Genomic DNA, 14879 nt, shown 5'->3' on the forward strand with positions numbered 1-14879 from the left:
AGCTGGTACTTGAAACAAAACCTAAGTGGAACTATGATAATTTTACTGGCAAAATATCTACTGGAGTGTAAATGGTCCTGTTTGCTTGAGGTTATAAAGCATTATAAAAGCTTTTCGTGTTTAAATCTCTTCTGCATCAAATGTTTAGAATAAATATACTAGCTCTTAATTTAATAAATAATAAAATGCTTTTCTTATTGAGAACCACCCATATAAATCCATCCTCGTATTGTGACTGACTTAAGTGATCAAAACTGCTTAGAAAATAGGAGTCTGGCCCAGTTTAGGGTTAACATGTGAGGACTGGGGTGCAGAGATTGTTCCCCACACAGCTGCAGTTCTACCATCCTTGTGCTGCCTCTGAGCTGTGTTAGACCCTGTGCCGAGTCTGTCCAACTCATTAAATTTAGTGACAGGACAATCCACTTTCTTTTTCCTCCTGGGCTGCTCAGATGAATCAAATAAGAGGCACTTGACACATGCCAGGGCTGGTGTAAAGTAAGAATGGGGAACAGGACTTATTTTTTGGTGAGAGCAAGTTATGCATACCATAAACTATCCCAAGGCAGCTTCACCACTAATTTGCAGCCTGTGGTGAGTCAGTCCTGTAGCAGTGAAATGGAGGGCCCCATTCCTATGATATGAGGAATAGTGGCCTGTACTTTGGTGGTAATTTCCACCCGAGCTCCCACAAGCACTTTACAGCCTGGCAGGTACACCTATGAAACACCAATGCTTTAGCCACGTGAACTGAAGCAGAAGAGAAAGATGTATTTCATTGAAGGCTCCAAACAGTTTAACAGCTTCAAGCAGTTACTTGCTCAGCACCAACAGGTAAGTTTATTAAATTCCATAAACTACCAACAGCCTTAAAATGGAAGAAGAGTTGTTTTAGGGTGCTGGGTTATGATTGAATTGACTCAGTTTACCTTGACATCAGGTATCTTCCTGAGCTACTGCAACATGGGAAAGAAACATTTTGGCTGAGACTGGGAGGAGCAGGAAAGGAATGCAACTTCCCTTTCTGGTGTGGCAGCAAGCTGGGATTTGAGTGACACACTGTGAGCCATGCCCTGAAATTTAAAGGTATTCAAATATGTACAGTAGTTACTCACCTAAATGAGTAGCCTGATATTTAGAATTGCTTTGAAGTCAGAAAGAGCCTTTACAAACAAAGCCAAAGGAACAAGTTATTTGCTTAGGAGAAAAAAAAGACGAGGTAAATTATTAGAAGTTTGACTAGGTGCCAGGAGTTTATAAACCAATTTTCTTAAACTCTGGCAAATTCTAGGTAGTCTGTGGAGATGTAGCTGAAAACTAGAGAATAGAAAACACAACTATGTTTCAGCATGATGGCTTCATTAAGAACCAAGTCTGTCTAAGCTTTACTGGTGCTCCTGGAAGTGTAAGTGAATAAAGAGGCTTTTATATTTACACAAGACCATGTCTAATCCAAGCTAAGATATCTTGCCCTGGAAACATCTTTTTACTGATTTGTTGTTCCAACACTGCTATTTAACAAATACTCTTTCTGGCCCATTCTCTCCCTGTGCTGGACACTGGCAGAACTGCAGTCCATGAATTCTCTCACAGAAATGTATTCGAAGCTATTTCATTGGAAGAGTTTCAAATAAAAGTCTTCTTTGGTTTTCCCAATGTAGCACCAGAGCATAAGCTCTATTTCACAGTCCAGTTGTAGAATGACTCCAAGTCTGCAAAGGAATTTAGAACTTGCCTAACACACATTTCATTGTGGGTTGGCAATGAGTACTCTGGAGCTGGATTCTTCTTTTTGAGGGCTCCAATCTAGAGTTAAAGCCTTTTTTAATCACTCCTTTTGGAGCAATTAAACACATACTGCAGGCTTCAAAAAGGGCATAAAATTAATTGGTTTTGCTTTAGATAGCAAAAGAAATACATGGATTGCTATACTAAAATGCCAGTTTATAATTCTCTGTGTCCATCTCCTCAGCTCTCAAACACTTCACATGCTCAGCTCATTATTTTTGAAAATAGTCATGTGTGTCTCTCACTTCTATGTGTATACACAACCTTTATTCCCTTTGATTGTGTATTTCTAAAAATAAAGACTGAAAGGTTTTTTTTGCAAGTGCCATCCCTTTTTTTCAGGTGACTCTAACTGGAGGCTCAGAGTTCTCAGCTGAGTGATCTATTGCGTAGTTACCCTGGATTTTTCAGATATCAGAGATCTGTAGGTTGGGTTCTCATTGGATCTTTGTTCACGGTGCCTCTCTTTGAATGCACAGGCAGAGCAGTTCCTCCTTAGACAGAATTTATTCTGTGGTTTTGATACCATGAGACTCCAGACAGAAAAATAGGAGGAGGAGAGTAGTTTAGGTAAGTAGTTTCCCCGTCAAAACTGTTACGTGTGTGGGTTTCTTGCTATCAAAGCTCAAATTAAACAAAGATGGGGATTTAGATCTGCACATTGTGAAGAACCTATGCATAGTTTATAAACCTTATGACAGTTAAAAATGTTGTAAATAACAGAGGGATTGCTTAATGTGGAAGGAATATGCTGAGCAAAGAATGGGCATCCAAGGAAGGGAAGAATGAGATCACTGTAATGATGCAAACAGTGACTGAGTTAGGACTAGGAAGGTTAGAGAGGAGGGAATCTAGTTTGAAGAAAGGCAGACACTGTGTGGTTTCAGAGATCTGAAAGCCAGGTGGATTGGTGGGAGGAGGCATCATGTCAATCAAAATACTGAAGCAGCTGAAAATAACTCTTGTTAAGTACAATCCAGACCTCTGTTTATCTGTTCTTATGCTTTCTTCTAGATTAGCAATATTTTGATTAGAAAATTAACCTTTTGCTTCCTTAGAAGCAGCATGGCCAGCAGGATCAGGGCAGTGACTGTCACTGCTGAGGCCACACCTCGAGTGCTGTGTCCAGTTCTGGGCCCCCTCATGACCAGAAGGACATGATGTGCTGGATCATGTCCTGAGAAAGGCAGTGGAGCTGGGGAAGGGGCTGGAGCACAAGTCTGATGAGGAGTGGCTGAGTATTAACACACAGTTTATTCACACCCTTTCTTATTGCAGTGGCTCCCTGACATGGAGAAGCTCTGAGCTGACATGCCTACTGCTGGATACCATAATAAATCTAGGCCAGATCTCCTGCCTTATAAACACGGTAAGAGTTTTATAACACTTAAGTTTTATATGGAAAGTTTTACATGCTGACTGTCTGTCTCAAGGGAGGGGGGGAATAGAAAACTGGTTCCATGTGGGATTTTCATGTTCTTTCTTTTCACCTTTTTAATTCTCTGGAATTCCAGTTGAGGGAGCATGTTGTCCATTAGAGATCCCTTAAGATTTTAGTTTCAGTAATGACTAAAGCAGAATGGCATTATTGTTATGAAGAAAGAATAACAGTGTCATGGGATTTTTAAAGCTGTTCTTCTATGGCTAGTTAACATGTTAACATTGTTGCAGAAAATAATTACTTCATTATGGAATTGTGAGAATGAAATAGTGAGCTTGTTTCTAAATAGGCTTAATTACTCTAGAAGTATTCTGTGCCAGTATTCTTATTCCAGAGACAGCAATTTGCATGGGGAATTATTCTGGAGCAGTGGTGACTAAATCAATTACAATTTCCCTCCTGTCTTGAGAGAGAGCACACATTGGCTCTGTGATGCTGTACATGAGAATTTGAAAAAAGTGAATGTGTGCTACTCAAACCTCTGAATAGCTAGAGAATTCGGCTAAAATTACCAGAAGAAAAATTCTTGTTAGACTTTAGCATATGCCAAACACTTCACATCATTCATAGTTGTTCATGCACATTTATTTTTCTTGTAACTTCATTACTCCTGTTGGAATTACACCACTGATGATTTTTAGTTTTTGTCCACCTGCAAAGCTACTAAAATAGTAGCATGTAGGAGATTATTTTTCCAACAAAAAATGTAAGTACTTACATTAAGAAATTTAGAAATAAATTATGTTTGCATTCTGTAAAAACTATTGTACCAACATAAAAATGTCACTGGCATTCTAACAACATTGGCTTAATCCAAACTCGCTTGCTCGATTACTGTTTTATGCATTGCCCTTAGTAGTTACATAACTATTTTGGCACATGTGGAATGTCAGAAAAATGAAAGGTATCTTCTTTCCCCCAAGGGTTTGTAGTCTACTAGCACTGCTTTCCTGGGCTATGCACTTCCTCTGTTCCATAAGCTGGTTCCTAGCTAAGTTAGCTTTGAATACAGTAGGGGATACAGAAGCTGTCTGTCATTTAATTGACTGTGTTTATACCATTGTTATTTTAATCACTATTTTAAAGGAACATTTTTCTCTTCTGTTGTTTTGCTCCTTAATCCATTTTGGAAATACGTGATGTAGCACCAGCAACATCACTCTTTTCAAAGCTGCGGTCTAATTAAAACGTGCTGAACCAAACAGGCAAAATCCACATTGTTCTTGTTTTTGCTCTCTGTGCAAATGACATTAAACAATATTTTGTCTAAGAGCAGCATTGTTCTGTGCAGCTTGTAAAAGTTAATGAACATGATGAACTCTTTATAGCTCCATTTTGTTATTTACTAGCAGTGTGTACCCCATTCCTAGAACAGCTTATCTCCTTCCAGCCGTACAGTTAAAGCATGCGCTTCACAAAACGTGGATTTCTGAAAATAACTGTTTCAGAAAGTTTTAACACTTTTTTAGGAGATGACTCTCTGTAAAACTGCTGTTCCTTAAAGTGCAATAACTTCTGAGAAGAAAGAGTGGAGTTTTTTGGTATGTACATCGATCTCACAGATTCGTAGGATTGTTGAGGTGAGGTGATTTATAAGAGACTTTTTGGGGGGAATTTATTCTGTAAATAGCTTTAGAGAATTGGACAGAACTCAGATCAAGCCTGTACTATAAGATTTGACAGTGTAGGTCAGTTGCCTTAGTGAGTGGGAAAAAAAGAGCTGTGCTAGCACAAAACCATCAATGTAGAAGCAACTATACAACCAGAAGAATTCCTTTGTCAGCCTCGCTAATGTTGTTTGTGAAGGGAACGTTACAGTCCTAGCAGAAAACCCTCTTTCTCTTGCTAAGTGCTATGTAATTATGCCAGCAGAATTTCTGAAGTACAGTCAGGCAAAAAAGCTGGCATGAGCACGAACAGAGAAACCCTGAAGCAGTGCCAGAACAAAACTTTGTTGCTGAAGTTATGTGTGGTAAATAGACCTCAAGTTATTGTTCTGTGACAGATGAATTTCAATCTTTATGTTTAATAATTGACATGATGATAATACTTACTTTGATTTTCCATTCAGAGTTTTCATTTTGTTATTTTGGCTTAGACACTCACAACAGCTTTTTTCAAATTAAATAGTGAAAGATAAAATTTTTCTTACCTTTTCCAGGTGACTGATTTCTGTCACATAATATCAATTCAACATGTTAGAAATAAGAACTGACTAGGATTTCTGGAAGTCTTTGGTTTCTCCAGATGTTTAAGGAAACCAACAGTCAAATTTGGGTTCATGGCAGGGAAATGCTCTGGCTGGATGTTCAGTGCTTAGTGTGCCCATATTCTGCCAGAGCAGCATGGAACTGGAGGTGTTCTGCTCGCATGGGAGAAGGCTGTAAGTCTGAAACGTGTGTGTATGTGTACAACTCCAAAGAACCACCTCCTGGTCTGTGCTGGGCTGTACTCCCTTCACCTGTACTCCCTTCACCAGTAAAAATGATTTGATTTCTTGAAATCCTGTTCAGCAATTTGATACCCTACTAGAACTGACAGTGTGTTTAAACCATTCTTCTAAACAACAAACAGATGTTTTACTGCTTCCCAATGTAGATTTGAAGTTCAGAGAGTTGTCAGTGGTTGACAATCACATTAGGAGAGCAAAGAAACACAGTTCATACAGTTCTTTACAAATTGTCTCCAGGTGTCACTCCTGAGTCAGACAGAAACATTTTAGAAACAAATCTGAGAATTGGTTTTCCTTTTCTTTTTTTCCTTCCTGTTGTTTCTGCTGTTGATACTTCTCTTCTTGCATTTCTTTCCCATTGTTCTCTGTAATGATGCCAACTCCAGCAGGCCAACTTAACTTGTCTGAATTATTCTTAGAGGATATCTTGGGAAGTTTTTGAACTTCAGTTACAGTAATATAACTGCAGAAATACCTCCCTGGCAATACTTAATGATTTACAGTTAAATGATTATTGTAGTTGATAAATAATTTCTTATTTTGTACAACTCTGCTAATTTCTGCCTTTTGAAGCAAAATCAAATGACAAGAAGAGAGCATTTAATAGCATCAACACATAACTATTTGGAAAGCCAGTGAAAACTCTGTAAATCCCATAACTGAAAAATAGCTGAAATGTAACTTTACTGGTAAAGCCATATATTTATTATTCCCTAAAGGTAAATATCACTGTAGGAGAACCATCATTCCAGTCATCTCATTTTTTTTGGTGTGTTTGCACAGTCTACATAAAACAGTGTTCTGCTTAGAGGATTTAATGTGTATTATACAAGGCAATGGATCAATTATTAACATAACTACAGTTTCTAAGTAACAGTATCCTTTTTATAATGTCACTTAATAATGTATTTATTCTTAATGCTTCTGGGTTTTGTTTCATTCGTTGGCTGAATACAATATTTTACTTTATAAACAGCTTCTCAATTCAGGTATAAAACATCTCATATTAAAGCCACTTGATATCATACACTTCTCCCAAAAAAGTTCTTAAAGGGTTGTTTGTTTGGTTTTTTTTTTTTAATATTTACTTCCTTCTATCAAAATTACTCAAAAATGAAGGTTGCACAAGAACCTTGTTAAGCTAGAAAATGTCTTCCTTACTCCTGGACATAGATTTTGAAATAATGTGTGCTTTAGATCCGTCAGTGGGAACTACTGCTTATCAAGATCTATTGATTACAGTCTTGCTTTCACACCCTTGAGGAGAGGAACTTTTGAATGTTAGGATGTGCAAAAAACAGTGGCAACAGGCCATGACAACTGTAATTCCTCATGGTTTTTTAAACCATTTGCTGCCTGTGTTTTGTCATTACATAGATCACTGGCACTGTATATAGCTAAGGGAAAAGGCCTGGGACTTGTATGGTGGTTGCTTAAAGGAATGAGACATTAGAGACCCTTTACTGTCATTGCTCCCCAGTTTCCAATGTGTGAAAAATGTATTGCTTAATAATCAAGGATTTGTGTTTTGAGGCACATCTATCAAAAAAATTAGTTTATCCTTAAAGGCTGTAAGCTTTAGGAAACAGTAGTCCAACTGTAGAAGGAGAATTACTGCTGCAAGAGATAGCATCATTCTCCAGCGCTCCGATGAAATGAACTGCATTGTGCCTTTTACCTGGGGGGAAGTTTCCTAGGGTTTGATTGAAAATATGAGACTACTTTGTATTTACTTTGTGTCTCACGAGAAATATGTTTGAACTCTAACCAGCCACACAGGAAAACTGTTTCTGGCCAACTGGGAGGGAAAGCATTTCTGCCACAATATCTTATGATCCCATATATACAATCTCAAATAATTAGGCATAAATTAATTTCTACTGTACTTAGAGTTTGACAGGACTTTTCAAATGAAGACATTGGTTCATCAAATGGGGATTCCTGTGGTGGACTTAAGTTTCACATCCCCAGTAGGTAATCAGCTGTTTATCTTTTTTTCTTTTCTGTTTTGTTTCTGGCCTTTTTTCCAGGCCCTAGGAAGTAAAACTCCATTAACTGACTGGATTAATGAATTAAAGCTGCTTGCCATGTGGTCAGGTAAGCCCTCCAGCCCTTTCTTGTGCTTCAGAGTACACAGAGTGAAGAGCAGGACCATCTCTTTCACTAACACCAAGACATTTAATCAGCTTTTCTGTATATAATCTAACCACATATTTGGTGACCTCCATACATAGGCATATTTCCTTGCTTTTAAATCAACATTTCTCTTATTAAGTCCCTTTACAGTTTTTATGAGTAGTACCAATATCATATCAAGTAAGTATCAGTTGCAGGATACATCACAGTAACAAGTAGAGCAGGAGTGCATAACAAAGTCCAACAAAGACAAATGTAGGGTGTTGCACCCATGAAAAAGTAATCCAGAAGTACAGCAAAGGCTGGGATCTTTCACTGAAGTCAATGGATAAAAGCTTAAAGAATTGGATCCAGCTTGTCTGTCCTGAAATTCACTGACTGTACCTGTGGATACCATGAATATACTTTCATGAGTCTCTGCTTTCTTGAGATCACTGTTGAGAATGTGATTGTCCTCTCCATGATTGAAAAGGCTAAAGAGAACCTTAAAAGCAAAACCTGAAATGACTCTGTACATAAAGTACCAAATGGTGCTTCATCAGAAACATGGATGATATTGCAGCCATAACTGAGGCTTCTTCCCCCAGACTATGAACGTATGGAGCAAGTCACAAACAGTTTTATGACTTCAGCACCAGCACTGACTTCCTAGTGATACTTTTGGCATAACCCACAGTCTCTACCCTTATTTTCTTCTGTCACACCTTAATCAGATTTCATCAATTCCTATTTATCCACTAATCTTGAAGAGGGAGAAAAGCCTGTGATAGAAAGCCTTCAGCTGTGCACCTGGCCCATAGAAACAAGTTCAGAAGCCACAGTAAGCATTCCCATCTGATAGAGACTAGAATACAGATCTGTTAGACTGCTCCACTAAAAACAGTTTGTGTATTCCCACATGGTGCATTTTGTGGGAAAATAAGTCTCACAGATAGCAATGTGGTATGAAATTACAGCTCCTTACACAATGTTTTTCTTTTATATTTCTGTTGTCAAAAAGGCAATTAACTTAAATATGATAGAGAGCCTGTAATTCTGATCTGTCTGTGGCAGTGATACTGGATAGAGGCAGTTATTGCTACTTGCTAAAAATTACTGGTTAACTTTGTATTTAAAATAAATTCTATTAGAATAAAACATCAAGATATAAGTTAGATGTGTAAACTATTTTCATTGTGACAATCTGTAGTCAAAGATTTTTATTTTTCCTGTGAGGAAACCAAATACATTTTCAGAAATGTTACATTCACTATGTATACATCTACCTGGCTGGGAAGGAGATGTCCTATAAACCTATTTTTCCAAGATGAATACTGCAGTTTTAGCCCAGTGACAGTTCTGTATTATGGAAAAATAAGTGAAAAATGCAGATAATGTTTTGAATCAAAATTGTAAAATATTAATATAGCTCTTCTTTCATTATTAGAATGTAATCTTATTAAATTTCTCATAGAAATATGGTTATAAGCAAAAAAATAGTTAAAACCCCCAAAATGAACTAAGCAAAAAGGCTAACCAAACCCTAATAGATGATAAATGAGGCTAATTTGGAATTGAGAAGCAATCACCATGAAAAAAACCCATTAAGTTTTAGAGACAAGAACAATTATTATGAACTCCTGTTTGAAGATCTTTCTTTTCTACAGTTTGTAGTATTTAGCACCTGCTCCAGAAATGTCTTCTAAAAATAACCATTTTCTGTTTCAGACAAAATTTACATTGAAAATTATCTCGGTGCAGCTGCTCAGTTTTTCTACAATTGTGAATTGCCAAAAAAGGAACAGCAATTCCTTGGGGACCTCAGAGTTATGTCCTTTTTCTGTAACATGATCCCATGTAGTGGAGCTGTGATGGAAGTCCATTATTACTGCTAACTGTTCTTAGAGCTGCTCAAACTGAGAACTGAGAAGTCCTTTGTAGATGATCCTTGCTCTTTTACACTTTCTGTGGCTTTGTAGTTCCATAATTACTGCCCCTGATGTCACAGTGCCCCAAAAATGAATACTTTGATAATTTGCTGCTCTCTTGTACTCCTTGTCACCTCCGGTGTTCCAGTGCACCACCACCCTCATGTGAAAACTACTGTGAGAAGAGTAAGTAGATTTCTGCAATACTCTGGCTGTGCTGGGCATCTTCATGTTGTATTTTATATTCAAGTTTTATGTGTTGGGTGTTTTCTGTACATTAGTTATTGCTTATGATTAATGTAATGCATCTCTTTTATTTCACAAGGTACCGATTCCAGTGGAATTCTTTGGATTTGTTTGGGCTTAGGTGTGATTTTAATACTCACTCTGTTCACCTTAATGGTCTTGTTTAAATGGAAGCACCTAAAGCAACTAAAAGAAAAACTGGAAAACACAGGTGAATAAATAAGATTATTCAACAAATAATCTTAGATCCTTGTACATTTTAGCTACTCTTACCATGTAAAAACTTGCATATAATTTATATTCCAGATTCTGATGACTGTCTTTGTTGGATTGTTTGGTATTCCTCAAATAGTCTCCATGAAGTTATCATAGTTATTAGGGAATAACTATCCTGATGGTGACTTGCAAAAGCACCAATCTCTCTTTGTTGGTTCTGGATCCAGTCAGGCTTGTTCATACCTGTTGTTCCTACCTGGCTTACTTGCTGCTGTTTGAGAAATCATTTATTAATCCTCAAAAGCAAAATCTTTGTAAGGGTTTCACCCTTTTCTCATTGAATGCAAGAGGAATTCTACCCAGGCAGAGGATACACATTTAATATTAGCTTTTCATTTAATAAGACTTTAAATAATTTTATTTAATATTGTAGTCTGTGAGAAGCATATGTGGTATATTTTGTGAAGGTGAAAAAAAGTATGTTTTTTTTCCATTTTACAAATACTATATTTGTGAGTGTTCAGACAATAAATAACAATTGGTGAGAAAATGTGTTGGATTACTTCAATGCTTATTCTGAATTATAGCAGTTGTATTGTCATAGAACAAAAGATTATCATCTGTAACTACACCTTAAAACTTTCACTATATCTTAAAACTTTCACTAAGGTTAGAACATAGTTGCACCATAATGAAATTTGGATCTTTAATAGATCTTTGTTTGGTATAGCATGATGTATGTACTAAATTAACTTCTGTATATTTACAGACTCCTCTGCGGAGCCGAATAATAGTCTCAAGGATAATACTGAAAGCAGTGTGAATACAGAAGAAATTAGACACACAATTCCAAGTGAAACATTAATGTATTCAGTGGAAGAATGCACTTGCAGTGACTGTGGCTTGGTAAAACCTCAGACTGGCTGTGAAACTTCATTTCCATTACCAGCTACTGAAGAACGAGCTACTGTTCTAGTTACCACCAAATCTTTTGATTATTACAACTACGTTCTGGGTGTTGGATGACTGGGAGAGAAGTGTATTTGTACTGAGTAATAATAAATGAGTTATTCCAGTATAGCTGTTAACCTTAATACTTGCAGTCAGTGGAGAAGGCAGCATGTCATCCTTACCGATCTCCCATCACGCTTTGATTAATATTGTTATATTATTTCTAATTATAGTATTTCATTAGTCAAGCATTTCTACATTATTCTCAAGCACTCAACTAGTTACTGGAATTTTTAATTTCTGAAAGTCCTTACACAGGACAGCTTTATCTGCCTTTAGAGGATGTATCTACTCACACCAGATATATACAAAATAAACAATATGTTTATGTTAGACTCAGATCTTGTGCCAAAAATTACTTGATGGTACACAAGGACTGTTACAAGAGGCAGATGTGAAGACCCACAATACATGCCCAGTCTTGAAAAGAATAATTTCAACACTTGAAATAGGAATGTTCTAAAGATGGATACCTTGTACAGTATGGAAGCCCCAGCGTTCAGCAGGTATCACTGGGTCACCCTTAGAGAGGTTGTGGTGCTGGGGAGCACAGATCATAGAATCACAGAATATCCTGAGTTGGAAGAAACCCTCAAGGATCACTGAAGTCCAGCTCCTGGCCTTCACTGCAATCCCTGCAATCCTGTGTATTTCCTAGTGGTACAAGCTTTCCTTTCAGTGCTAAGTGTTTTCAGACTGAGATTTATTTCTCTTTTACTCATTTCTTTACTTACCATTATTATATTTACAAGCATGGGTGATTAGTCATGCTAGACTACTCTGTGGCCTAAAATTAGAAATATACTTCTGTCACCTTGACTTCCAAGCATTAATGTTGCTTTCCTAATATTAGGCTACAATTTTATTCCTGGAAAACTGCAACAACAGAAGAAACAATCACACAAGCAACCGAAACAACAATCGTCTTTATTTGCAGCTAACTTTCTACTTCAGATTCCTGCATGAATGATGAATTAAAACATTTTACTGCACAAAATCTACGAATGATTACAGTTACAGCATCTTTAAGAGGCTGACACAAAGTTTGGGGCCAGTTGGGAGTTAGGTGGTCTGCATGGTTTTGGCCACACAGAGCCAACACCTTTCAGATAGGCTTAGAGACCTATTAAATTATCATCACTTTGGTTTTTGTTTTTATTTAATGACCCTTTCCGAGCTTTCACCTTGCACAGCACATGCGACAGCAGAGGACACTTTATCTCCACTTTGCTCACCCTTCCTTTCCCGGTGTGCCGTCCCTGTCCCGCAGGATGCCTGTGCCGGGGGGGCTCCGGACGCGCAGCAGCTGCGACAGCTCCGGGGCCGGGCGGCTCCGCGCCGGGGCGCGCTGAGGGCGCGCTGAGCAGCCCCGGGCCGGGAAGCGCTCCGCCGCGCTCCCGGGGCCGTGTTTACCTTCCGGGGCGCCGGGCGGGTTCCGGGGCGGGAGGTGGCTGCCGGCCCGGCCGTGGCTGTGCGGGAGAGCGGTGGCTCCGGCGGACGGAGCCCCGCGGGCACCATGAGCGGTGAGTGCGGCCGGGACAGGCCGGGCCCGGCCCTCCGGGCGCTGTGGGGACTGGCGCGGGCAGAGCGTGCCCGGGGGCCCGAGCGGGAGTGGCCCTGCCCTTGTCCCCCCCCCCCCCGCTTCTCGCTGAGGCACGGAACATTTGGGTCTCTTATAACCACACCCCGTTCCTTATTCCGGCTCCCCAAGTCCCCCCGAAGTGGTGTTTTACCCCGTTTTAAATCCTCTATTCTGCCCTTGAGCGTGGCACTGGCTCACAGCACAAGTGATGCTGGGCTCGGGCATCTGTGTTGTCTCAGCTGTGCAAAATCATAGGAAATAGTCCGGAGGAAATAAATGACCAGGAGAAAATAAGAATTGAAAAAATTTAAAAACATGAACTCAGGAGCATGCAGTCGGTGGGAGAGGTGAGAACCACGACTTGAGGAAAAAGGGTCCCTGTTGCTGTGTCCCTAACTGAGTCCCGGTGAGGATGTGTCTGTTTGGATGCGGTAATTTCTGTGTTAGAGGGAAGTGGTGCGGGGATGTGCTAAATCCTGAGGGTAAATGTGTGTTTAATCCTGAGCTTTCTGAAGTATTTGTCAAGGAAATACTTAAAGCTTTGCATGAGAATTGTGACCTATAAACTACAGGACTGGAGGAAGCAGATCCACTTGAACGGGCTGGCATGGAGAGTTATTTGTTAGGATAGAGAAAGAAAATCTTTAGACTTTTCTTGTAGAGGTAAAGGATAAGTCATACTTAATATGGATTAAAACACATTGGCAAGGGTTTGTTTGGGGCTTTTTGAGAATGGGGGTGCTTTAGTAAAAACTTTGATGGGTCTTTCTGTACAGCTTCAGCAGTGGAAGTTGCAGGCAACGCTCTGCACCTGAGAATTGGATCACGCATTGATCTCCCACCCTGATTTAATACATGTTGATCTTTGTTGCCAAAGGGAGTAAGAAAAAAAACCTGAGGACTTAACTGGAGTAACTAAATGCTACATGTTTATGGAGAGCAGTCATTTCTGAAAGTGAATTGAAAAATAAAACCACTTCACTTGTATTTTTCTTTGTTTTGTTCTCACCTTTATGGAGGGAAGAAAATAGAAGATTTTTTTGGAAGAGATGAGGCAAAAAAGAAGATTATTGTGGGGAAACCTATTGTGAAAAATGCAAGTAACAGTGAAATCTTTCAAAGCATGGGAAAAGAAAGTTCCTCAAATGTTTCAGATCTTGACACAATATAAACTAAATCCTAATTACAAAATTTGTAAGAGTCATCATTTTCATATGGAAAACCTCAGCCCTTCAATGATGAATTCAGACTGGGACTAGCCGTGTGCAAATTAATGCAAATTAGAGCCTAAATCTTCCTAGGAGACTAATCTTTGAGAGCTCTATTTGGATTCTGTCACTCAAAATGCAAGGTAACACTGCATGTGGCCTAAAGCTTCCTTGTGTACTTATTTTTATTACCTTTAATCTTTTTTTTTTTTTTTAAGACGATGAAGAGATACATGTTTATGAGAAGAGAAACATTTAATTAGTTAAAACAGGGTAATACCTAGGGTGACATTAACAGTAGTGTTCAATTGCATGGTAACCACTCATGTATAGCCCCTACCAAGAATTACAAGGTTTTTCCAACAATTTTGCAAGGTAACAAAAAACCCCACTAATGTTGTACTTTGCCAAACATGACTGTTATACAATGTTGTACCGTACTTTTCTAGAATAATATAAGTCAAACTGATCAGAACAGAGAAATATCTGTCATTATCATGCTTGTTTCAGATAAGGGAGATGGCTCATGTTAACATCTCATCAGTTTTAACCATATCCTTCTTTAAGTGCCTGTAACAGCACTGTCTGCACTTATTTCTATGCCCAGTTTTAGCCCTTTTAAGTACAGAGCTGTTCTTAAAATACAGATGGAAGAACTTATTTTCTTAATGGCTATTAGTATGTTTAATGTTTATTTTCTTTAGCTACCGTGTATTTCTAGTGGATGTGCAGGTAACTTCCTGTTGATGTAAGCATTACCTTAATATTACTAATGCTACTTACTAATTACATGCTCATATTTTATTGTACAGTGCTGAATAGGCTAATTTTAAAGGCAAGTAATACAAGGAAACAAGATTTATGTGCTTGTCAGTAATTGGGGGTGTTGTCA

General features: G+C 38.6%; 2 protein-coding genes across 5 annotated transcripts in view; both read left to right on the forward strand.

The window, feature by feature from the left end:
* The first annotated feature begins 2936 nt into the window (after nt 1-2936).
* On the forward strand, nt 2937-11525 carry TNFRSF17 (TNF receptor superfamily member 17). Its single transcript, XM_010392240.4, has 4 exons — nt 2937-3157; nt 7712-7778; nt 10050-10181; nt 10956-11525. Exons 2-4 carry the CDS (start codon nt 7769-7771, stop codon nt 11210-11212), a joined length of 399 nt encoding a protein of 132 aa, XP_010390542.4. The 5' UTR covers nt 2937-3157; nt 7712-7768; the 3' UTR covers nt 11213-11525.
* Nucleotides 11526-12628: 1103 nt separating this feature from the next.
* The window catches only part of SNX29 (sorting nexin 29), a 114564-nt gene continuing 112313 nt past the window's right edge, over nt 12629-14879 (forward strand). For all 4 annotated transcript variants that reach the window (XM_010392237.4, XM_010392234.4, XM_010392238.4 and 1 more), the window contains exon 1: nt 12629-12720. In XM_010392237.4, the coding sequence (XP_010390539.3) occupies nt 12714-12720 (7 nt within the window). In that variant the 5' untranslated portion in view covers nt 12629-12713. The remainder of the gene's footprint in view (nt 12721-14879) is intronic.

Source organism: Corvus cornix, chromosome 14 (genome assembly GCF_000738735.6).
Source record: "Corvus cornix cornix isolate S_Up_H32 chromosome 14, ASM73873v5, whole genome shotgun sequence".
Taxonomy (NCBI): domain Eukaryota; kingdom Metazoa; phylum Chordata; class Aves; order Passeriformes; family Corvidae; genus Corvus; species Corvus cornix.